Source organism: Tauraco erythrolophus, chromosome 18 (genome assembly GCF_009769465.1).
Source record: "Tauraco erythrolophus isolate bTauEry1 chromosome 18, bTauEry1.pri, whole genome shotgun sequence".
Classification (NCBI taxonomy): Eukaryota; Metazoa; Chordata; class Aves; order Musophagiformes; family Musophagidae; genus Tauraco; species Tauraco erythrolophus.
In genome coordinates this window covers 1,913,929-1,940,310 of record NC_141482.1, presented here as the reverse complement: position 1 = coordinate 1,940,310, position 26,382 = coordinate 1,913,929, and the positions used below count along the sequence as shown (strand labels likewise).

At 43.2% G+C, this 26,382-nt stretch overlaps 1 protein-coding gene across 2 annotated transcripts in view; it reads right to left on the bottom strand.

The window, feature by feature from the left end:
• UQCC1 (ubiquinol-cytochrome c reductase complex assembly factor 1) overlaps positions 1-26,010 on the bottom strand; it is a 51,200-nt gene extending 25,190 nt beyond the window's left edge. The window contains exons 1-6 of one of the 2 annotated variants that reach the window (XM_086622900.1): positions 25,963-26,010; positions 22,244-22,348; positions 20,075-20,179; positions 15,647-15,754; positions 12,324-12,396; positions 6,843-6,900 (exon numbers count right to left, since the gene is read on the bottom strand). In XM_086622900.1, coding sequence (XP_086479026.1) covers positions 6,843-6,900; positions 12,324-12,396; positions 15,647-15,754; positions 20,075-20,179; positions 22,244-22,348; positions 25,963-25,986 — 473 coding nt within the window. In that variant the 5' untranslated portion in view covers positions 25,987-26,010. The remainder of the gene's footprint in view (positions 1-6,842; positions 6,901-12,323; positions 12,397-15,646; positions 15,755-20,074; positions 20,180-22,243; positions 22,349-25,962) is intronic. The other variant, XM_086622899.1, reaches the window with a different exon arrangement.
• Positions 26,011-26,382: the final 372 nt, after the last annotated feature.

Sequence of the window (26,382 nt, the reverse complement as noted above, 5' to 3'; positions counted from 1 at the left end):
TTTAAAATAAACTACCACGAACTTTTCTATTCTGTACTCAATTGCTGTATCTGCTGGATTTTGGCCAATCCACCTACAGAAGAGTGACAGTGGACTCTATTCTGTCTGATAGCACTGTAATCTAGCTAAACAGTACTGCAACCTGAATTCCTCAGTCTTAAGAACATATCACCCCTTGGAGCAGGAACAAATGTCTTGTCTAACCCTAGGCTACACGCCAGCTGTAACTCAGCTTAGTACACTAAAGTGCTGTAAGAGTCCAAACTAGCCAAGCTGGGAAAGCTTAAGTAAGTTATAGACTTCACCCAAATTCACATTAGCAATGAACTAAATTATTTCAGCTACAGGGGTCTTTGGATACACATCCAACCATTTGGCAAAACCCCTACACAGAGCCCATGCTAGAAGGACTCACAAGTGCGTGCATCGTGGGATCTTAATAAGAACACCAGGTTGAGTTGGTTTACTTTTTTTTTTTTTAAGCATTAAAGCCACTTGAACTTCGCTGCTGCTGTTCTGTCTAAACAATAAATAATCAGAACAAAAATTGCCCAGAGAAGTTGTAGATGCCTCATCCCTGGAAGTGTTCAAGGCCAGGTTGGATGAGGCTTTGGGCAACCTGGTGTAGTGGAGGGTGTCCCTGCCCATGGCAGGGGGCTGGAACTGGATGATCTTTGAGGTCCCTTCCAACCCAAACCGTTCTGTGATTCTATGATCTCTAAACAGCGTGAACTGAAATACAGGCTAATCGCTCACTAAGCTAAGAGACCAGCCCCATCAGCAGTCCCACCTTCTCTACCTCATCAATCAGCTCTGCTCCGGTGTCACCCGTCAGAAGCGCCTGTCCAGGACTGACTGAGTTACTGTAGACAAGGCGACGCTCACACACTGGAGCAGAAAGAAGTCACAGCTTTGCACAGAGCCATGCTACGGGTGGGAAACCGCTCATGGGAAATTCTTCTCTCAGCTTATGTGAAAGCAACAGAGCGGAGCTCCTGGAGGTCACTTTGAAGCAGTGCATGTGCCACAAGAGTTAGGAAGTAAAAATTATCATTTTTCACCTGTTCATTTCTTCAGTGGACATAAGATCTGCACCTCCTTATGGGCATTAAAAGTATTTGGTGATCTGTGAATACCAGCCCAATAAGGAGAATTATAAACACGTGAAGCTTGTCTGCTGAGCTGAACCATAAATGCCAATCTTTATGATGGATTCTTTCTCATCTACTGATTAGTGAAGGAAAGATTTATTTTTTTTTAACCTGCAAAAGAAGCAAAACTTATTGGCAGCAATGAATCACAGAGACAAAACAGACGGAAGGTAACAAAAACTGCATTAGTCCAGTATTCTTTTTTCTGATTAGCACCACACGTTTAAGTACCATACAAGGGTCATTCAACTGAGACACCAAAATTGAAAGAAGAAAAGCCCATGGACCAGAATCCGACTTCTAGATGGAGAGCCTCTGAAAATGACACTGGCCATACAAGACAGAGCTCAGGCTCCAACACAAGCTGGGTGGAATGAGGTCAGAAGACTGGAGAGAGGGTCCAAGGTGTGACAAGTAGACCAATGATCAAAGGATGGAGTGACTGAGAGAATCTGGGCAGAGGGTGGGTAGAGAAGGGGAAGGGCAGCAGCCAGCAAAGGGAATGTTGGGAAGACTGTGGCAATTTCTGTCTCAGGAAACAGAGCTGGGTGAGCATTCCCAAGGTTTATATTGTGGCAGTGGTAACTCAGTGTCTGTCCAACAGCATCACTGTCCCAGCAAACAAATGTAATTGAGATGGTATCAAGAAACGAATCCTCATCTTGCTCACAGAAAGATGACAAAGCTTTCTGCTAAAACAGTGGTCCAGAAATCAGCCAACAGCTGTCCAGTTACCGCTCCTTCCACAAAAACAAACGCACAGAGCGCTGTCTGACTTCCACCAGTTTCAAAACCTTTGTTCCTCTCGTGCATTTACATAATCGGCCTGTATGAAAAAGTTAATTAGTACAAGTTATTATATCCCAAATTTTTACCAACTCTTAACAAGTCAAAGAGAAAAAGACTCACTTTAAAGGACTAATTTTGGGCTAAGAAAAGCATTTTTATACTTCTCTTGCTGAATATACAATTGGGGGAGTGGGAGAGTAAGAGTGCTTGGCAAGAAAACCTCCTCCCGAGCGTAAATACTGGTTCCTATCCAGTCTGCCTTCCGTGGTGGTGAAGCAGGAGAGAGCAGTGCACAGACCAACAGTGAACAACTGGTCACTGATGAGCAGGACTGGAGTGGTGCAGAGAGTAAAGCCTGCTACCCACGAAGCCTAAAAGGCAGCTCTGTGTTTGGATGCACAGTGCTGTCAGAGCTGTTCTGCAGCACCACGAGTGAGATCATGGAATTTTGCAGTTTATTTGAAAATTTGGTAGTTTGTTACGACACCTGCTGCTTGAGGTTTAAAAGACACAGACTCTTTAAAGACTATAAACCTTCTAATTAAATCAACGCAGTGTGAAACATTTTATCGTTTCACTACAGAATCTGTTCTGTAGTTTAGTCAAATACTGACTCATCTTTGTCAAACCATGAAAGCAAAATTATTCCAAACTATCTTTAGAAAGCTGACTACCTGACACTGGTTAGGTTGGAGAATTTACGCTGTGTTTAAGTCACGCAGAGAGATTAGGTTGGAAGAAAATTACATGAAAGGATGCCTGAAAAGGAACAGGAGCACCTACAACTCAGCCCATCTTACGCGAGATGTAGCAGTTTCCCACGACAGCCTCAGCTGTCGGTACTCCCCCAGTGCCGACGGACTGGCTCCAACACCAGCCGTGGGAGCTGACCCCCCTTGTCGACTGCTGCGAGGTGGCTCAGTGGCTCAGTGCCACGCCATCCAGGCGTGATGACGCCTTATACCTCCAAGGGCAAAGCCTGCTCGGAGCTCCCTGCTATCCCTGCACTTGGCCACTCATTCCTGCCTCCTCAGTCGCTCCAGAGCAACTACTTCTGGGGCTATGTTATACTGGTTTGGAGAAATGACTCTGGCTTAACAACACAAGCATCAACAGCAGTTTTGTAAGGCTTTTTTCTGTTTCACCCACTCACAAACGGCCAGGAACTCGGGACAGGAGAAGGAAGCTCCTGAATCAGCTTGGTAATCAGCTGCATGTTGTGACATACACGTCTCTGAACAATGGTAACGAGGAGAATTGTGAACTGTGGGTTTGCATGTTATCCTGTGCCCCAGCCTAGCAAGTTCACCAACTGCTGTGTTTACGGCCATGTACAGGTCTTTGCTGGGGCACAGCCTAACAGAACCGAGCGTGGCTGTGCAGTCTTCCTCTCCCCTGGTGCCTTTGCTTAGGCCATGTAGCCCATTCCCTCACCTTAAGGCAGGATCAACTAAATGCCTAAGAGGGCCACGAAGATGATCCGAGGGCTGGAGCACCTCTGCTATGAAGACAGGCTGAGAGAGTTGGGGCTGTTCAGCCTGGAGAAAAGAAGGCTCCGGGGTGATCTTCTAGCAGCCTTCCAGTACTTAAAGGGGGCCTACGGGAAAGCTGGAGAGGGACTTTTTCCAAGGGTGTGTAGTGATAGGACAAGGGGTGATGGCTTTAAACTGATAGAAAGCAGATTTAGATTAGATATAAGGAAGAAATTTTTCACTCAGAGTGGTGAGGCACTGGACCAGGTTGCCCAGAGAAGCTGTGGCTGCCCCATCCCTGGAAGTGTTCAAGGCCAGGTTGGATGGGGCTTTGAGCAACCTGGTGTAGTGGAGGGTGTCCCTGCCCATGGCAGGGGGGCTGGAACTGGATGATCTTTGAGGTGCCTTCCAACCCAAACCATTCTATGAGTCGATGACATTCCTGATAAACTTGTTCTTAAAACTTCTCTCAAGCAAGACTCCTCTGATGCAATTTAAACGCCTTTCTCCCTGCCCTCTCTATCACAAAACACAGAGTTTATTCCCTTTCTTCTGAAGCAGCACATTTCAAAATGGTATGGTATCCTCAGTCTTCTCTGTGCAAATCTGAGAAATCTTTTCCTGCAGGAACTGTTCCTGCAGGTTCTTGTTCTCTGGGCTCTCTCAGACTGATCAACACTTTAAGTGCAGATTTCCTTTGAAAAACAATGCTCTGATGAATTCTTGCAACAGATCTTTGAGTCTTTCAGAAAAGGAATTGTAGCATTACTCTATTTTGATCCTAAGTACTTTAGAAATGTCACCATATTTGGTGTGGTGAAAACATGAAGGGAGCTCTAGGTATCTACATGATATACCCTGCACCCACATATTTCTCAGTCCAGTCACCAAAGTCCCTCTTTGGCAGCTCCCTAACAGCTCTGGACATGGCCAATACTCCATCCAGACTGTCACTGCATGAGAAAAGACAAACTCAGCAGTGGAGATGAACAGCTTGAGATTTGCTAAAAGGCCTGGACTTCTAAACAAAAGGAAAGAGTCCTCCTGACATCAAAGCTGTGAAGTAACAGAAACAGCCTATAAAAACGTGACATGCAGGAAAGAGTATCGACAGGTTGGTTTTCTAAAGTATAATTTAGCACTAAACTGGAAGGCAGTGGAGTGTATCTAAAGGGACGTTATCTTGAAAGAAGTTAGTAAAACCAGAGGCTAAACACTAGAGCTTGAATTTCCCCCCTTTCTGACTAGAGCTAAGTAGCAAAACTCTCTTCACAGCCAAGAAGAAATGAGAGTCAGAGATTCAAAGAGGACCCACCTGAATCTTAACACAAGAACGTATGGTCTGACAAGCACCTGAAGTCTATAAAAGTCGAGATGCAAAAAAACACAGAAACACAGTTGACTAGAACACAATGGGCAATGATAACAGCAAGAAAGGAGGTGAGGTTTACCAAACTAGGAAAAATTCTTATCTTCTCCAGCTCCAGAAGACACTCTAAATCAGTTGAAACTGAAACTCTGAAGAAGGAGGAAGTAGTAAGTACACCAGAAGGTGATCTAGACTGCATTGCAAGGGGGAACAGGAACACTTTAACAGATGGTGATCAGAATTGTCGGCCACCAGATCATGACAGTTTCTAGCCTCTGAGGCAAAAGGTCCAACAGCAAAGACCGAGATATGGGAGCCTTCAGACAGGGGTAGGACGTCCTTGACCATACCAGAGCTAGCAGAATCAATAATGTTCTGCTCCCACTTTACTGAGGTCAAACAAATTAAAGAAAGAGAATCTCACAGAGGAAACAGCGATAAACCTGACTGTGAAAGCAAAATTATGTCATGGCACGATCCTCTCACCAAGCTAATCACAAGCAAAGCCTGCAGCATTTCCCAATGACCCAGGTAGTGAGCAGGCCTATCACAGGCTCCTCTGTATCCTGGAATACCAAACTGGATCTCTCATTTGTGGTCCAGAACGACAGTGCTCCTTAGGTCAAGCTGCCAGGAATGTGGAGCCAGGCACACAGATTGTGGAAAAATTAACCTTTAGTGCTAATCTCCACACTCCAATTTTCATTGCGGTCATATGAAGCAGAGGGATTTGGTTCCTTCCTGCTTGTGCAGTATATTGGTGTCAACCTGTCCAGCATATCTTCAATATAAGAGTACTTCAATTTCCCTCATTAAATGTGTCCTTAGTATCACAGGATCAAAGTGTAGCAACTCTTGGTCTTCTCCAGTGTAGCTTTGATCTTAGAATTTTTGTGTCTATCCCATACCAGTTTCACCTCTATCATAGTTCCCTTGTTTATTTTTATGCCTGTCACGAAAGATTACGTATGTCGAATTTCATGCTGTCTATCACAGGGCACATTTTCCTGTCAATGCAAAATCAAGACAAAGTGAAAAAAATTGTTTTCTTTGCAGATTCATGTTGCCTCTCTCTGTTTTTACCTAGATACTTACAGTTTGGTTTTGAATACTTATTGCAGTAGTTTTCCAAATATTGATATGAATGATTAGCTCATCGATTAGTTTTTTAAAGCTTTTTTCCACAGGGAACAGTAAGAAATAAACGAATTGCAAATCTCAAAGGTCTGCCTTACTTGTTTCCACTGATTTCACTAACTGATTATAATTTCAATGGTTCTGCCAATTTATTCATTCTTCAGTGAAATGAGCTGCCCCATCTTTCAATATATTCAGGGGACAGGAAATTAAAAGGAGGGAAGGGGCAAAAAAAAGGAGACAAGGAAATCAGGGGCCTGTGCTTAAGTGCAGCTATTTCAGTACAAACTTTCCTTGGATAGCTGAATGTACGTCTATGGACTTTGGTTTTCTGAAAGATCTGGCACTTCAAAAGTACTGTACTCCCTTGTGCATCCCTCTGACCTTTACAAGTATGTAATGCTAGATGAAAACCTGATTTTTTTGGCTACTATTTTCACAAATGAAAAAGGAAAAAACTTAATGTTTAAGGTGTTAAATATTTTTACATGAAACCAAGCTGGCATTCGCCAACCTGCCTGTACGTTTGAGAAAGACAAGAATAAATGCCAATGCTATAATTTGTTAAATGCTTCTGACGAGCAGCAACTTCCATCACCACAAATTCTCCCAATTTAAACCACTTTTACATAAATTTAAACTTTTCCTAAAACACCCAAGTAAGATTTTTCCACATAGGCTGAGCAAGGCTTTTAAAAAACTCATGGCAAAAATCTTTCCACTACTGAGGAATTTAGAGATGCAAAAGACGTTAGCTTCTCTATGGCACTTCTGTTCTTTAGTAGAAAACTGATAAAATTCAGTAACTACTAAATTGAATACAACCACTATTATCAATAATCATGGAGTCTACTTTTTCTCACATTAAGGTACATACCACTATTTCCTGAAAATAGTAATATTACTATTTTACTTTTCACTTACCAGACATGAAGCTGGGCTACTAGAAACCATGAATTCAAAGTATCAGGCATTTGGCACCCTGATGGGAAGGGAAAAAAAAACAAACAACAAAACCAAAACAAAATATTAATATGAACTCAATCACGTTTTGCACCTAACAGAAATTCACTAGGCCAAAATCCAAATACATTTTAACAACTTAATTTCTGGCCCTAACCAGTATATACATATCAGAAGCAAACATAATTTATGTCACACTTGTGCTTGAACTCTAGAACACGCAGCCACAGGATGCTGTAGATTCCAAAAGATTTCATGTGTTTACAACTCACTTAGATGACATTTACAGGGGCAAAAATTCTACAATGGGTAATTAGACAAACGTGTGGCTTCTAGGTCAGGAAGTCCCACAGCAGTAAAGAGTAACTGGGAAGCATCAATGGATGCTTTGCTCTGTTCTTACACTCTTCCTTTACCGTGTGCTGCTGCCTCCTGCCGGGACAGAACATTGTGCTAGCTGGATCTTCGCTCCAGCTCCGCCATTCCGACTCACGACACGGCTGTACAGCTCACGGCACTCTGAGCCCACCTTGCCCCTCGCCATTCTACATCAGGATTAAAACCACCAACTAACCATAGAAACAATTCCTGTTTCCAGGTTTAGATCTTCTCCAATAGCCACTGAGTTTCCCAGACATGGCTTGTCCACATGCATGTTCACACTGCATGATCTGCACGTGCTGTTAGGAAGTGAGGCTGCAGATTTAGGCTAGGTGGCACAGAAACCATATTCCTCATTCCTCAAAGCCAGGACCTATGAGTTACGTGCACATCAAGTCCTTCAGTTCCTGTCATTCTTAAACCTTCCTCTGAGGAAGTCACCTTTACATCTGTTTCCTGGAGAGGTTTCTAAGAAGAGCACCTAATGAGAAGGATCTGATACAGTCACCTTGGCCTACCCAGCACTTGGTCTTGTCTTCTGGACTGTTCAACCCAGCTGTAAGAAGGCCAGAGAATATTCCAAAATGGACTGTCCAGTCAGATGTGCCCAAGGAAGTCAACCTTATCTTTCTGTGTTGATATATTCCTTTCCGACTCCCATACTTGGCTTTCAAGTGTTACCACAGAGATTCACTTGGATCATGAAGCAATACTTTTCACAGCCTCTTTCTTTCCGTATGCCAACTACGGTCAGGCAACCACCAGAAGAACCAAGCAAATCATCACTATTCCTCCCTCCTCAGAGAGATGACTCCATCAGTGCCTAGGAGGTGCCAAGCTTCAGCATCAGTGCCCATACATCACCTATGCCACATCTAAGACAGTATAAAGACACTAACAGTCTATGTTTAGAGATTAAACACAAGCTTCCCTCACTCTTCTCTCCGTTTGGCTCTCCCATTCCTATTGGAAACAGTTCATGTGCCTAGACATGACTACTCTGACCTAAAGGCATGCCAAGGCGTCTCTAACCAGGGCAAGAGCACACAATGCTTGCATTAATCAAACCATTTCATTAAACGAAGGTTCCACAGGCAAGATTCAGAGTAAAACACTTAGCTCAACAGACAGAGGTTTCTGAAGTAGAAGTCACCACGTATCAGTCTCTCACCACAGAAATCACTCTTCAGTGGAAAGCAAAGCTAACACCTCTACTACTGGAAACACGGAACGTTTTTGAAGACCTATTCAGTACCCAGGAGGGAAGAAATTTTTCTCTAACTTTCCAAGTGTTGCACTTCTATTTTTATAGTTCATTTTTTAACTTCTGTATTAGGACTGTCTACATCGTAACTTTAAAGGAGAGATGGCTCCTTTAAAGCAACAAGTCTGCCCTCAGATATCAGCATTTTTAAAATAATGCAATTCTAAAATTTGGTGGTTTGGAGCAACCTATTCTGGGAAACTAACTGGGGAGAAAGATCCACTCTAAAATTAAACAGAAAACTGTTTCCTTCAGAATACAGTTAGATAGAGAAAAATGTCCGATGGTAAAGCTACCTATGAAATTCCTGTGATCATCATCAGCTTGGGAATAAATCTGTTCTGCCCACAGAACACATCACGTTCACCTGTTTGTGTATGGTAAGAGACGTGAATGCTCAGGATCATGAGGACATACCTCTTTCTTCAGTCATATTCTGCACTTAAAATTCATCAAGGGAGGGATGCAGAACTTGAACGTGGACTTTTTTCATGATAGATCATCTTTGCCACTACCACAACTTTAGCAAGGACGCAATGGGATAATATCCCCACATCCTGCAAAGAACCAGGTGCACTACGTCAGTGTTCCCCTGAGCATGACAGACAGCAGCAAGGACCTGCAAGGCACCTGGTGGGCTAAGGGATATAGAAGAATCCAGAGTCTTGTAGGTAAACTCCAGCCCTTTTGAGCTGTTTGGTAGCCCCACAAAGAGCCATGCGAAAGGCTGTTTTGATAGGGCCAGCTCTTTATTACTGCAGTTGCATGACACTGGAGCAATTAACAGTATTAACAGTTCAAGACAAATTCAAGGTAACTCTACACTCCATGTTCCTCAAACAAATTTCAGCTCAGCTCTCAGTATCACCTACCTGATCTTCAAAGCTCTTTTGACCTTTCAAGTATAAGGTTAGACATGAAGCTCTCCTCACAGGTGGTTCCCTCCTTCATTTTGTTAGAGCTACTCAAGCTCTGCAAGCTTTGTGCACAGAAAGCCTGGCACTAGTAATCTTGCTATTCCCTCTACTACGTCTCCATTCTCCCTTAAACAAGAAAGCCAAAGTCCTAAAACAGCTCCACTTTCCAGATAAGCAGCACAGTACAGACGTTTGGGATGTAGGCTCCAAAGCAGAGCTCCCCAAGTTTCATGCATGGATGATGACAAAACTAAGAGAAAACAGAATGGTAGGTATAATAAAGTTAACTGCAGTATAATACCAGAGATTTTCAATTAAAACACCTCCTTTTAGATACTACAGTGGCCTCACGACTTGAGTATCCATAGTCCATATTTTGGGGGCTGCTGTTCTAAAGCATAATACGGAGAAAGGCAGTTCACAGGGCTCACGCTGCGTAACGAAGCCTGAGAAATTTCACTAGGTATCAGCAGAAATAACACTGAGATAGCAAGATGGCCTGTAAGACATGAAATGCCATCACTGTCCCAGTCCTCAACACTATAATATCACATAAAGTCATAATAAAGATATACATAATACACATAATGCCTCATGAAGGCTATATAAAGTCTTTACACTTTATGTCACCTCTGTCAGAGAACTACCTGGCAAAATCCACACACCAATCTGAGTACCAAAAGGTCGCACTGCAGTTGTTACTCATGCCACAGCATAACCACATCACAAAAGCATGACCAGAAACACTGAAGAAGGCTCTATGAAGAGCTAGTTCTGACTGCACAGGGTTAACGAGCCCACAAACAGTTTTACACACGCATGGATGTATGGCTTCCAAGGGTAACGACTCTCAGGAATGGCAGAAAAAAAGCTAGTAAGGTCTCCAGAGACCAGAGCTGACTCAGCTGCCCATGGAACCACAGCCTAAAGCTCCTTCATTGGCAAAATCAATTAAAAAGGTTCCTGCCCACCCCACTCGGTCTATGTTTTAGGGGAACTACTTTTTAAACATGGATCACACGCCTGTTCAATTTTAGAGCTAATCCCCCAAACAGCTGCAGCTCTAAGCAGATAGAAGCAGCAGAAACTTCTTATATCTGTTTTTAGGTGAGAGCAATGATTTCTTTGGAACCACCACCATAGACCCCACCACCAAAGGCGTTCTTGTAACACCAACGGGCACAGCACGCACTCTGCCAGTCTCAGCAAAACAATCTATCTTGTTCCTTACGTAACGAGAGTCCCAGGTCAATGCAAACATAGGTTCTCCGGGTGTAAATTCAGAGATGGACTGGCTACAACTTGTACTACAGAGCAAAAATGAGCAACGAGGACATTCTGGAGAAAATGGTGAAACTTGAAGGAAAGGCTGCCTGCTGTTTGTGCTATGTTTAAAGTGAGGGAGAGTTCTGGGAATTTTCTCTTTGAAACAGGACAATATCAAGAACACACTGAAGTCATTTTACTCAGTGTTGAGCCTGAAAATCTGTGCCAGTATCTTTTCACAGGCATGTTTTGGAATTCCTTTAAATTTTAATGTAAGGCAACATTTATACATCTTCATACAATTAATCTGTTAAGCAGAGATAGTGAAACACCAGTTCAAACCAGCAAAGCCTCTATCTGAGAGGCAAACACGACAAACAGAAGAGAACTTATCTGAGAAAGCCTGAGAGTGCACACAGCTGGGGAGAGATGTGTGTACAGGAAAAAGGAGGTTCTAAATTTTTGATCACTAACGATGAATCCTGCCGCTCACAGAGTTCTCTCACTCCTGCAACCGCTGAAACCACATCACAGTTTTGGAAAACCTTCTGAAAACCATTGGAAAATCTTGCAGCAGCGACAGCGTGTACCAAACCGCCCTGCACTAGATGAACACACAAAGATGTCCCTTCAGCTGATCTCTCCAGAGGCAGCAGCAGCCACCTCAACTGTGCTGGTGCATTGTGAAGCCGTAAGGAAGCGTTTGGTAGCTCAGGAAATTCAGGTGACAGGCCAGATCCAGGCAACAGGTTTACTACCAGCTAAACCACACTGACACAGGAAATAATTCACACAAGAATAAAATAAGATTGAAACTCACAGAAGCCCCAAAAATACATCTTCCTTATTCACCAGCCAGATTCGATACTAATAAAATCAGCAACTGATTTTTTAGCTAATAGTTAAAAAAACTGTGTGCAACATGGAAAAGCCATCCCAATTCAAGCCAATATTGTTTCTATACATTTGAAGGAGGGACTGTGTCTCTGTTCTAGTCATATGCTCTGCCCAGTCAAGAGATGCATCCTGGTTTAATGCTGTCATGGTCAGTGAAACATAGAAAGTCTCTTAAGTTCCAGCCAAACCTGTCCAGCCATGAGGAAGAGAGACAAGTAGAACCCTGTGATCTAACTGACCCTGTATCATTAAAAAAGTTGTGTGTCAGTGGACGGGGATGGTTCTCGTACATGCACCCCAGTTATACTGGACCTTATCACAACTGGTCATGGGACAGGGTAGGACACAGAGACCATCTGACCAAAGTAAAAAGGGAAGAAATACCTGGCTACTCAGTTTATGCCACCCCTGGTAATAAAAAAGGCAATATTCTTCAAAGTCCAGGATATTCTGGGTTCTACCTATCCCACCCTTGTTCTTGTTCTCCATTGCAGTGGACAACATGGAACAATCCCAGACTCTGCCCTTGAACCCTTGCCACTTCAGAGCCTCAGGGAATGCTGTAGTACAGCCAGCTTCTAGTTGACCAGGCACTATGAGGGTCTGACAAGTCTTTTTGCTGTCATATAGTTATTGGTATAAATACATCTATTGAATTTTCATCAGAAGTTCTCCCACCAGAGCAGCAGTCCAAATACCATCAAGTCCATTACTTACTGTTAAAAAATTCCTCGTAGTCAGTTTTCTCCACGCAGCATGTGTACATGCGCAAAGCTGCTACCTTAACTTTCTGAAGAAAAAGAAAAGACAATACTTGAAGTATTCATCATGAGAGTTAGTGAACACTACTGGTTTTGCTAAATATATACACTATCATTTTCTGAAAAGAATTCTTTTGAGAACCACAATTGCTTCAGACTTTCAGGAGCACATTAGACTATTATACCTCCCAGGAATGACGTAAGTATAATCAAACTTGCCTTGAGGCAAAAAAATACAATGACTAAATGGCTTTTTGAATACCAAATTCTTCCAAATCTAGTTTAATATCATACTGTCATTACAGAAAAATAAATCAAATGGCTTTCCTTACAGAGACTCCAAAGATCCAATTCACAATTCCTGGTTTCCTCCAGTAACTTTAATTGATGTATACCACGCAAAATGTTTCATATAATTTAAGTTTTAAATATTAAAGAAGTAACATCTCAGACATGTCCTAAAAATATCCTTTTTCCTACAACAATGAAAATTGACCTTCTAAGCTTCACACGTGAGAACGGAATCCCAAATGATGAGTGACATGAGGTATACTCAGGTGCTCTGGCACTTCTAATTTTGTTCTTGGCCTGCCATTGCACCAGAAACACCTTCTGTGAATCATTTATAACAAAGATACACGTGCTGAAGCTTCAAAGAGTACAATAACCAATAGCAAAGATCTTCAAGAGAAGAGCTGTCAGTCATTCCTGTTCATTAACATCAAGGGGAGAAAAAGAAAAGAATTTGAAAACTCCAGAGGCCACTCCTGCCCCAAGCGGCACTGGGTTTGAGTTGTTTTGGTTTGTTCTGTTCTTTTTTGTTTTTTTTTAATTTTAGTGACATATATTAGGGATCATCTCAGTGCTCACTATATTACAGAGATGCCTGTCAAACAGCACTTCAAATTACCAAAGTAATTATTTGTGTCTCCTCCAACCAAAAGAAAAATAAGGAGGTTGCAACTGATCTCCCGCTGTGGAAACACAGGAGCCACTATTTTTCTGATTCAATAACCTCAGGCTTCTGTCAAAAATCAAGTCTACATCTAAACTTCTTGCAGTAAAATAATTTACTCTGCTTAGTGGAGTTCTAAAGGTTTCCTTTTTAATGGAAACACTGCCTGGCCTGGGAGTAGAGATCTCCATGGTGAAAGCCACTGCCCCAGATCAGGCATTAACAGACATTAAAAACATATTGTAAAGAACAGTCCCTGCAATCCAGCCCTTAAATAAGGCAGGTAACACAGGAGAAACTGGTGAAATTTAATCATGGACGTTTTAGGGTGTAGAAGAGGCGTGGGGGAAGGGAGAGAAAAATGGAAAAAAGCAGAGAAATACTAAGAAACTTCCCTAAGTTCTCATAGAGAGCACTGGCAAGGCCAAAAATGAACTCAGGTTTCTTGGGCCCTAACCACAAAATAACTCTCTCCAAACCCAAGTTCTCTAGCCAAAAGCAGGCAGTAAAGAGCAGCAATTAAGGAGAAGTCTGAATCGACACTTGCAGCTAACAAGAATCTTTATTACAACAATATGCACATGGGAGAGAAACTACTCTCTCACGACGTTTAGCATCACCTGATTAAAAGCAGCTCGTTTTAACCAAAATACCTAAGCCCTTCAAGTGCCAGTTATCTTTTCTTTGTATTTTCTTTCTGAAGAGCGAGATGTAACTGGCAACAATTTCAGATCAGTCTCGGAGGAGGTCCGCTCCACCTTGCAGATACTCAAAGCACCTTACAGGTTTTGATTCCAGCACAGCTGGGTTCAGCCCAACTTCAAGCTGCCTTTTCCTCGCACTTCTTTATACTGTGTCCTAGTTTAGAGCAAAGAAATGGTGATTTTTATCTCTGTTTCCTTCTGCATAAGGAACTGAAGGGGTCTCTTACAGAACTGTCCTCATTTAGTCAATGTTAACAACTGCTTTATGAAAGAACTATTCACAAAACACAAAAGAGGAGGATCCATTTGTGACTTGGTCCTAGTCAGCTACTACTTGAACAGCAATCAAAATATCTCACTACTGTCCGTTTGGGAGACCCTCCTGTTGCAGAATACAGAACACTGAGCGAGGTTCAGAGAAGGGCAATGAAAATCATACAGAATCACAGAATGTCAGGGATTGGAAGGGACCTCAGAGGATCATCTAGTCCAATCCCCCTGCCAGAGCAGGACCACCTAGATCAGATCACACAAGAACGCATCCAGGCAGGATTTGAACATCTCCAGAGACTCTCTGGGCAGCCTGTTCCAGTGTTCTGTTACCCTTACTGGGAAGAAGTTCTTCCTCATGTTTAAGTGGAATCTCCTATGTTCCAGCTTATATCCATTTCCCCTTGTCCTATCATTGGATGCCACTGAGAAGAGCCTGGCTCCATCCTCATGGCAGTCACCTTTTACATATTTATAAACATTAATGAGGTCCCCCCTCAGTCTCCTCTTCTCCAAGCTAAAGAGACCCAGCTCCCTCAAAACATCAGTGAGCCTCGATAACAGAAACGCATTAGACTAAGTCTCCTCAGGGCAAAGACTAAGATATTACAGAATGTATGATTTTAGAATTGTCAATGGAAGGGAGAATGTGAACATACACTCCAAGGAAAGAATAATCACCCAGGGGGGTTTTAAGCATAAAATTATAAGGCACCAACTGAAAACAACTGCACTTGTTCCCCCAGTGGGTACTCAAGCAGTGGAGCTCCCTGATATTGAGTGCTATGGATGCTATAAACTTACAGGACTTCAAAGTGCAACTGGAAAACCTATAGGAGAAAAATCCACCAACAGATATTACAGAAAAATGCCTAGTTTCATGTAAAAAGTCCTGAAACAGACAACTGTTGTAGTCTGGAAGAGCACACAAGACAAGTATCATAATAGGCTTTTCCTGCAATTAAATTCTTTCCAGATAACTGCACTCAGTCATTATTAGAGACAAGATGATGGTCTATGTAGCTGTTTGACTTAGATAGTAAGGCTGTTGTTACGTTTTTTGGTGCAAAAATGAAGTGAAAAATAAGATATCTGAAGAAATTCAAGAAGGCTTAAGACTCTACAGTATTCCTACTTAAGTCAACAATGGCAACGCATAGATCAAGGGAGGCTCAAGCTATGGATTATTATTGCTCTATTCACAAAACAGGAATTTACGTGGGTAATAATTAGAACTTTTCCATTAAGCGCTGCTACTGTCATAAGAAAGTAAGTGGGAGATGGGGTGTTTGCTGTTTAGAACTCTGAAAGTATCAAACAACCAGGAGAATTATTAAATGAATGCTTTACCCATCTGCTGTACTTCAGTGGTCCTGTGAAACCCATTGCTTCTATGATCCTTGTGAAAGCACCCACTTTCTCTTCAGATGGCTGCAAGGAATCTTTCGCAGAAAGATGCTGTAAAATTGAAATATCACACATTTCAGTCTCAGCAATTCTATCCGACAAATCATTTCCATCAGAAAAGCTCCAAGTCAATAGAGAATTTCAGGAGTTTTGTTTACTTACTTTGTTCAACAAAGCAAACATGTATTTAGGTCTTCTCTGCAAAACATGACACTGTTTTTCCTACGTGACATCCTTCTATTTATGAATGCAAACACTGCATAACCATTTTGACAAAAGCACCCCCTTGGAATCTCAGACTCCAAAAGCTTGTACAGAAACCTGCTTTCCAAAACACAGCTCCCGTTCTAGATTCCCATATTCTTTCTAGATGTGTGTCTCTACTTGGGCTTAAACCTTTTGCAGATAAATGAGCAAACAAATCACAGAAACAGAGTAAGTAAAGCCAACCTTGCACACTCCCCCTCTCACGGGTATACCACAGAGTAATTAAACATTATATAAACCAATCGGTCCCACCTTAAAACTAACGAAGCTGCACGAAGCCACCTTTCTTACTGAAAAGTTCCCTCAGATTGTTTCTCCCCTTGTTAACCTAAATGGCACTTGCAGAAAATCTAGATTTAGAAAATCTGAAGTATTTAGTCCTCAAACCTTTGCAGTGTCTGCAAACATGAAGATGAATGTTTTCTTCCAAATTAACTACACACCTTAACCACCACTTGAGAAATCTTCATGGCATTCTGCCCCTAAGTGTCCTGGCAGTAGCAATCAGCCATCAGTAATTACCACTTGTACTCCAGCAAATAATTTCTAATCAATTAAGTAGGCAGTATAAACACTTTGTAATCAACAGATTACTCTACTTTTTACCCATCTAACCAAAATCTAATGCACGTGAATCTCCTACACATACTTGAGGAATACAGCAGAGAGTCCTTACAATCTGAGAAAGTCCCCTGACCAAAGAAACGTTCAATTGCTTTAAGTTGCTGGAATTTTACCCTAAGACATGAACATACTAAGAAAAGAATATTCATAGGAAGGAAGCTAATTAGCAACATAAGGACTGCCACACACGGCCAGAACAAACACCCTGACCGGGACGCCATCTCCAGCAAGGACCAGCAGCAGATACTTGGATGAGACACGAAAGCAGAGAAATAAGGCACAGACCTCCTGGGGTGTACCTGCCCAGCTTTTGAGGGTCATTCCTGTGCTAGAAAATGCATCCACACGTTCATTTCTGGCAGCTGCAGTTGGATACACCTTCAGTACCCCAGTGTTTGAAACTATTTAACCTCCTGTGTCACAACTCTGCGTGTTACGGAGTTTCACAGTCCAGTTATGTAAAAAAAACATTCCCCTGTACTCGTTTTAAATCCAACCTTGCCATTTCATTGGATGCTCCACATTTTCCTGTAAGAAGCCGCAAGCAATCATTTCCTATTGCCTTTTTCAGTATCTTTTACGAATTTTACAGGCCAGTGTCATACACACGTCCACCAATTATCTCTCCTTAGTTTAGAAGGGTCCTAAACCAGCCTATTCTCCTACTGAGGGCTTTTCACATTTCTGATCATTCTGCCTGTATTCTGTACAGCTTTCCTAGCACTGGTATAATAATTTTTGAAATGGCATGAATGATAAACAAATACATATTAAAATACAGACACATATCCTGCACAAGTCGCTACACTTCATTAAAAACTAACTGAAAAGGTGACACAAATTGTAGCTTTGAGACATAATCAAGCCCAACACACAAGCTTTAGCATTCGAGTTAAAATGCTTTGTACTTCTGTTCTGTCCAGAGATGGCCACTCGTGACTTGAACCCCATCATGCCTAGTACTCAGGTAAATAGGAAGAAACATGCTCAGTGCCATTTTAGCCTTTATTGGTCACACAGGAAGACAGCATAACACTGTCCAGGACCTTCTTTAACACTCAGATCCTTGCTTGGAGTGTCGGCCATTAAACCTGCTCACTAAGTCCCCTATCATCATCCAGAACGAAAGGAAATTTCCCACCCTCTGCCACATGTGATGGACTCAGTGAGGCTACTGACATGGACGTGAATATTTAAACCAATTTTTAGTACTTTCTCTTCAAGATTATCCCACGCAACACTCTTCTCCTCTACACTAAAAATGACACCTAAACTGACATCATAACTCCATAAGCCCACCTCCAGCCAGGCAACGATAGGATGTGCTCAATGCAGAACTTGTGTCCCAATAACCACTGGAATACCAGACTTGCTAAATCAACTTTCATCTCCTCCACAGGAACAGCAATCACACTAAATCCCTAGGGAATCAGCCAGATTATGTTTACTACATGCTTCTTATCTACAAATCCGTTATGAAGTCTCCCTCAGTACGGATTTTTCATTGTGCAGAGGAAGTTATGTTAAAAAAAATAATTATCTCGGTTCAACTGTTGGTAGCTCACCACCAAAAAAATGATTGCCTGGAAAACAGTCTTTTTGTAAGAAATGCCAAGATTCTCACTTCATTCTTCTGCAAGTCTGCCTGGACTAACTCAGGAGACAGAGAGAAGATTTGAGCAGGGAATGTTTGGTTCAACCTATGGATAGAGGTATGCAGCTCATCCTGTCAATGCTAGGACAAAGCCAAATCCATTAACAGTCCTGTAAGTGTTTACAAAAATCAGATCTAGAAAACATATAGAGAAAACTTCAAAAGTATGTTTTCTAACTCACTCAAAATAAGCTGATCAAGACAATGAAAGGGACATAAGCCCACCTCAGGGTGACTTTCCTGCTCAGTACCTGAAATTTGGTGCTCAAAGCGAACAATCTTCCTAATTTTGACACCAAATATAAAAATTAAACGATTAATTCTAAACCACTTTCCCACCAGGAGTGCACAGTCAAGCTCACATTTTAAAGATGAGTATTTCTCTATTCGAAATAACAAGGCTGCAGTCCAAAAACCTACCTCAGACCTTACCTACGCTGTTGTTAACTGCTTCCTCTCTGGTTGTAAGTCCTGCCTGACTTCTTACACCAAGGCTATCTTAACCAGGAAGTTTCCTGATTCATCTTTCAACCTTTGTACCCCTCCCCTTGCCCCTTCCAATGCATCAAAAGCAAGTCTCTGATCCCTGCCTTGAAGATCTTCATGCCACTCCTGGCTTGTTACATCTATTGTCTCATCATCACTGCTCTCCCAGATCTGCTCTGCAAATTACACTTGTGCAGGTGTAAGAGGGGCAGTGCAGGCAGGCACAGGGACTAGGGGTATGCACCATGTCTGAGAGCCTGGATTCTCTTCTTAGCTCTGACCACGGTAAATTGTGCAAGCCATTTTGCATGCTTCAATCTTTCCATCTGCAAAATGTTTGGTTTATCTCATCAGCTGAAAAACATTGAAAAATTGACAAAAAAAAGAAAACCTCTAGTTAAGAACTAGATACAAACAGCAGCCAGGGGTTCTTTCCTTCCACACATCTCCTTGTTTTCCTTCATTTTGCCTATCCATGTCAAAATAAACAATTTAAAATACTACTTAGTATTCACCTCTAACGCTACAGCAGCAAAATATACAATCAGGCAGACAGCAAACTGGGATTGCTGCTTTTACACAAGTTTTACTCATCAATTCATAACTTTCTTTTTCCTTCTGTCCTCTCATTTCTCATGCACACATTCCATTTTGCCATTTTCTTCAAATTGTGTTAACAAGAGCAGGATCAGGATATTTATTAGTTGAGAGATACTGACTGCCTTGGATTAAGTGCTGAAGTAATCTTATGGAGATGATTCATGCTCCAGAAAACTTCTATTCCAAGACCAAACACAATAAATGTAAGAGATGCAGAGACCACAAATTAACAAAATCGTACAGATGAACAGTAAATAGATTATGACACAATAATTAGTTGTTATTGGTAGATTACATGACAATTCTCAGGGTTTAGCAGATGGCAAAACTGTCATTACATGTTGTTGTCAAGCCAAGGAATCATGAAACACCTCGTCACTTGTAATATTTATGGGCAACTTCCGTGTTTCCCTTTTTAAAGGTAAGAAAGGAACACCTGCCCCCAAGCCTGATAATCACTCTCCTTAACTTAGTTTCTTCATTGGAAAGAAGCCCTGAGGCTGACCATTGGAACCTTCACCCCAGATAATCCAACTGTAACTGAACCTTCCTACGCTAGCACTCCATTTTGTGGAAGGGACAGAGAACGCTTCTCAAATTATCGTTCACACTATGCTAAAATATTTTATATAGAAGCTTAAACATCTCCTACATGTTTTGCAAAGTGTTTTGTTACCTGTATCTGTATAATCCCTAGCACAATGTACCCTCTGACAACAAAAACATCAGACACTTCTAACCTTGTTCGTGTTGTGAAACGATCTGTTTTGCTGCGGAATGGCTCCATTGGCTTGAATCAATCCACCACAGGATTTAGACAGTCGGAACTGGCCAGCCTTGTGTCTCTAGTAAAACGACAAAAAGAAAATAAAAGAAAAAAATGAAGAGACCATTGACTAGCAAACACTTGACTTTACACCAATCACCCTTAGTTTGCTTTCAAGTCAATTACAGTTCAGCCTAACCCTGAAAATGTATATCACAAAAAGCACAAATTTATTGTCATAACTGTTACAAACAAAATGGTTGTCCATCCTTGCTTGATGCTCCACATCACACGTTTTCTAGCGTTCTGTAAATGTACTGATGGAACGGACTGGCAAAACACCCCACTCAAAACCCACAGGCTATCTGCTTTGATTTTCCCACACACCACTTCTAATTGTGGGTTTTGCCTCTCAATAAAGAATAATTCTTTTTCCCAGCCTTGGAAAGAAACAGAGATCATGATATTTTTATCTATAACTTTATAGTCCATTCAACGGTCTTTGTGGCCAGGACTCGAGCAAAACAGATTACAGGAGCTATCACTACAACCACTGTAACTTCACAGCACACAATTTGTGTTACAGAGCTAATGCACAATAAAGAAAACCATCAAGTAGGAGTGAGTGGCATCTCCTAGTAGGAAGCTGCACACGGAACAGAACACCTACCACAGCCTCCCAGCACACCCAGATTAGCAGTAGCCTGTTTAGGAATAAATTCGGGCAAAGTAAACATGCTGGTTTGTTCAGAGTAGTCATCCCCAGAAGTCTACTGAATCTACTCGTGGCTCAGAGTAACCCCAACTTTATCAATCACTTCACAACTGCTCATTTCCCTCTCTATTCCCACCATCGTACGCTACTTGATACGGACTGGTGCTTTAGTAGCATGGATGTGCCATAAAAGCACAGGCAATTTGCTCAGGACTGGAACGTCTTATCAGAGAAAAGACATCCGAGCCAAAGACCTTACAGGTAAGTTCCTAATTCTGTAAGTCATGGCTGTATGACACAAGTTGTAACATACAAGAGGAGAAAGAGGAGGCTTAGTCTCCTCTCATTTCATCATATGCAAGGAGGAAACACCAAGAGATATATTCTAATTCTCTTCAGATAGCCTGCATCTATTCCCATTTTCTACACATCTTTCACCTCTTTATTATTAACTGCTATTACACGATGTCATAGCACATCATCTTCATAGCACCTCTGCTCTGGAGACAGGCTGAGAGAGTTGGGGCTGTTCAGCCTGGAGAAGAGAAGGCTCCGGGGTGATCTTATTGCAGCCTTCCAGTACTTAAAGGGGGCCTACAGGAAACCTGGAGAGGGACTTCTTTCAAGGGTGTGCAGTGACAGGACAAGGGGCAATGGCTTTAAACTGAAAGAGGGGAGATTTAGATTAGATATAAGGAAGAAATTTTTCACTCAGAGGGTGGTGAGGTACTGGAACAGGTTGCCCAGAGAAGTTGTAGATGCCCCATCCCTGGAAGTGTTCAAGGCCAGGCTGGATGAGGCTTTGGGCAACCTGGTGTAGTGGAAGGTATCCCTGCCCATGGCAGGGGGGTTGGAACTGGATGATCTTTGAGGTCACTTCCAACCCAAACCATTCTGTGATTCTATGATATTCTAGTGAATTTGCTACAGGTAGACACAATCTGACATGCTACTACAGAACTGGAAGCAAAACTGCAAAGCAGTGCTTGCCACTGGAACAACACTGCTTAATGTTGGGCTGTGCTAGGCAAACCTCCCATCAGGACAAGGAAGTCCAAGGCTACTGTACAGTGGAGATGTTCCATAAATTAAATTGCTGGAAATCACATGCAATTGTGACTAGCCTGTAATAGCTGCTTTGGAAGAATGACACCTACATTTAGTTTTCTGCATTTAATCTACTCAGGACGGATCATTTGGATCCATGAAAAGACTACACAGCTGGAATGAAGACAACTGTGCAATAAGAAGTGGGAGCTCAGGCTTTTAGCAGCAGAAAGCTTTCAAGTCACCTTGATACTTCAGCAATACACAGACAGTGAACTGACATCACTTTTGGAAGCCTCTTTATTTAAAAACCGTGACTTTTTCTTACTAATATAAACTTCCTCCGGTTTTTACATGCTTTAACATACTCTGATATCCTACCTGGAAGATACCACAGAGCGTCCGTCTACACTGGCCTCGGATTGCGGTCGTCTCTAATAATCCACTGCACGCTGCTACCCATTGAGTCACTCCAGCATGGCAGCTCTGGAACAGAGAGACGAGCAATGAAGAAAAGGACTCTAATATTTGGAAACAGTTTAACCGTCCTCCTGCTTCCACAAGTTTTATGCCTTTATACAACAATCCTCAGATTAAATTCCCCACCTGCGCTTGACAGAAGTATAAATTTCAATCTTAAAAAAATCTTGGTTTCCAATCCAAGTTTGATGGATGAAACAAATCAGTCCAAGGAAACAGTGAACTGTGTACATAGAATCATGGAATGGTTTGGGTTGGAGGGGACCTCAAAGATCATCTCGTTCCAACCCCCCTGCCATGGGCAGGGACACCCTCCACTACACCAGGTTGCCCAAAGCCTCATCCCACCTTGGCCAACATCATACAACTACACCAAAATTTTGATACGTATACAATAAATTCAACTTCTTAATTCTTCAATTGACTGAGTGATCTCTAAAAAGCTCTCATCCAACTCTCAGCTTTTAAACATCTTTGTCTTGCATTACTCAGGCACGGCTAAGAATTTTAGTATTTCAACAGCAGATATCATCCCAGTAAATTTCAGTGAAGATAATTATTTTTTGTAATGAAAATGTCAGGTAATATGGAAAAGAGGCAGCATTTTCTTCCTTTGCATCTTTTGTTTTCTGCAATATTCAAGTTAGCATCATATTTGCCTCCTTCATACATATTCTACATTAATACTGGAAATAACGGATATATGGTCAGAATGGATATGCTTTTTCATTTTCAATTGGCCACAAATTAAGAGACTGAAGCATCCAACGTATGAGGAGAGGTTCAGCTTTGAGAAAAGAAGACCCCAGGGGAATCTTATCAATTTGTATAAATACCTGATGGGGTGGACAGTCAAGCTCTTCTTAGCGGAACCCAGAGAAAGGACAACTACAAGACTAGCACACGTGCTCAAAGAGTAGGAGGAACAGACACAAAACCAGCATTTTTGTTCCTGTGCCCCATTCCCTGCACCTGCACAGTCACTGCTGTCCCTCGGGTGCCGTCTCCTCGGGCTGTCCTTCGCCAACTCCTCACACAACTGCACTTTTAATCCATTAAGGGAATTCATTTGTGTTTTTAAAAACTGTGAGGGCAGAAACGTACTACCACAGCAAATGTGATGAGTGGTCACTACTACTATACCTTCTCATTTCTGCTGCAGCACGACTACTTAGTTCCTGCTCTCTGTTACATCAGTACACAGTAAGTAAAATTAAGAAAATTATATATTTCTATCCAAAAAGACATTTCTGCTGAGTACCACAAAGTACTTCTTGAGGTAATCCAGTGCTCTGACATAAACAGTTTAAGAATTAAACACTTCAGTGAGAAAGAAAACTCACCGTTTTTTTATAAAAAATTACTACAAGATTCCAAGACATCTGACATTTTTTTTTTAAACTTTTTCTTTGTAATAGGAAAGAAAACATGTGTGGGTTGTGATGAGCTTGAACATACTGGGGTTTACAGCTGCTGAAACGCACTACTGCAACAATACGAAAACCTGAACTGAGCACACGCATGCTTAACAGGTGAGATGTGGTAAACAATTAGCAATAAAAAGACAAGAGCAGAAAGCAGCAGAGCAACAGAATGGGAACACGATGAGCTAAGGAACCTTCCCTAAGCCAGCATCGCTGTTTGCAGAACAGGACTTCCAAATGACAAGTGCTGAAAGGAAACGTACCAAGCATAAACTGAACAGAATCACTCAGGAACAGCCCGCAGACAGCGCAAGCACCTCCTGCAGCTTGCTGCCTTCTCAAGATACAGATGAAAGAATCTCACTACAGTCTTCTCAATCCTCCTGGCAACCACCAGGAAAAACATTACGCAGCAGGCAAGCCATCCATCAAGATCTCTTCTTAGGTAAAGAACAGCTTTATCACAATGGCAGTATTAACCAGCAGGGCCGAAATGTCTGGACAATATTCAGGACTGTATCATGTGCTGCAAGCTCCTGAGAAGGCTTGAAGACAGAAATAAAAATATTTCTCCTTTCTTATTTCCAGCACAAAGACGAGACATGGAGAGTTTGAAAACTTATTTTCATACAATTAGGCAACTATTAAATTCTAGTGCAAAAGCAGATGCTGCGAACTGCCAAGGATGAGCAAAGCTTGAGCTGAAGCACGCTGCTGCTGTCAGAAGCCCCCTGCCTCCCAGCTGCGTACTCCCAACACCCACTATAGCTCAGGTGCTTCTCTGATCACAAAGTAAGGCCCTTCAGATCACAAAAACGGCAAACACCTACATCTCCTCCCCTCCAAAGAAAAATGTTTCTGGCCAGGCTGAAAAGTTGAATCAGCTTACTTTGCCATACGAATGTCAGAAGCAGCTGGGAGAGGAGAAGTTGCCCGGGAACAGGTGAGCCTAGAAGACAAGTCCTTCACCTTCTGCAAGCAGGTTTTCATTGCACACCACAACCTGGGGGCACAGCTCCACAGACAGCTGAAACCATCTGGTGACTCACTGCTGCTCTATCAGTCTCCCTGCTCCCCTCCTGCCTGGCTTCCCTCTCTCTTTTCGCTACTGATTGCATCTTTAACACATTAAAACAGCAGGAAATTACTTTTATGTCACCCCAGTTCTGCTGCTCCAGCATTTGAAGCACAGGGGCCAAGAAAACTGCTGGAGGAGGCAATAGTAGGCAACAGTGCAAAGACATGAACAAGGAGAAAAAGGAGGAACGGGAGGAGGAAGCAGGAACTGAAGCTCCCTGTGCTTCAGTTGCTCTCAGTTGCACTCAGCTTGAAGGCCAGGGCTCACCACACTTGTAAAAACCACACCTCGAGGCATCGCTTCCAAGAACTTAGTGGATGAATTTCCTAAGTGTGCATTGCCCTCTGACTAAAGACCTTTCATCTTCCTGACGGATCTGTCTCCATCCCGCAGCGCTGGCCATCCCTGTATTTGTGTTGTGACAGAATATCAGGCCCAGGCACGAAATTCCTTTTTCCAGGCTATATGCTAAAAAGTAGTACTCTGCTGCAAAGACTTTAAAGGCTAACAGAAAGAAAAAAAGTACATAAACGCATGGGAAAGATGAAAGGAGTTGCATGGTTACTGATTCGCTCATTCACAGGAATCCCATGTCTTCCAGTTAACACAGAAACTGGAATCTCTGTACGATCCTTGCTACAAACACCTCTGAAGGGAGAAGGGGATCTCCACGAGGGGCAATGCCCACCCCACAGGGCACACACCCTGCGCCCAAAGCAACAGCAAAAGTACCCGACTGGAAAAAAAAAAAAAAAAAAAATCCCTCCAGCCCCAGTCGGGAGCACCAAAGCCGCGCATCGTTCTTATGGAAACACAAACTGAAGGAAACGCTCGACCCGCTCCTTCACCGGAGCCCACCGCCGGGGGAGGCGGCCTGCAGCCCCCCGCAGGCACCCCCCGGCTCCAGACACCGCCAAGCAGCCTTCGCCTTCAACGCGGTGCCCGGGGAGAGGCCGCGCCGTGTTCAAGGGCACTGGCGGGACCGTGCGGTGCGGCACGGCCCGGGCACCAGACGGCTGGCGCCGGGACAGCCCCGCGGGGACGCGCGCTCCCCCGGCGTGGCGCCGCGCCGCCCCGGGGCGGACAAGGCGAGCCCGGCCGCCGCCGCCGCCACTCACCGCGGCTCGGCCCAGCGCCGCCATGGATCCTCGGCGCCGCTTCCGGCGGCGCGGCGCGGCCAGCCCGGCCCCGCCCGTTCCGCTGCGCCCACTGCGCATGCGCGGGCCGGGAAAGGGCGGACTCGCGTGGCGGGGGGCGTGGCTTCTGTGCGCGCGCTGTTCCCGCCAGGGCGGGCGGCTGACGGGTTGCGCCGCCGCCGCGTCGTGAGGCGGGAGGTGTGGGAGGGACGGGCGGCTCCGCGCCGGGGCTGGGGTCTGGCTCGGTTCGGGGGGAAGGTGGCAAGCCGGCACAACCCAGCACAGGGCTTTCGCGGTGTCGGTGGCAGGAGAACATGGCAGAGCCCCTCATGCCAGTGTCCCCACAGGCCCTGGAGCCGGCACCTTGCTGCCAGGAGCCATCCCACCCGTCCCTGGTGCCTG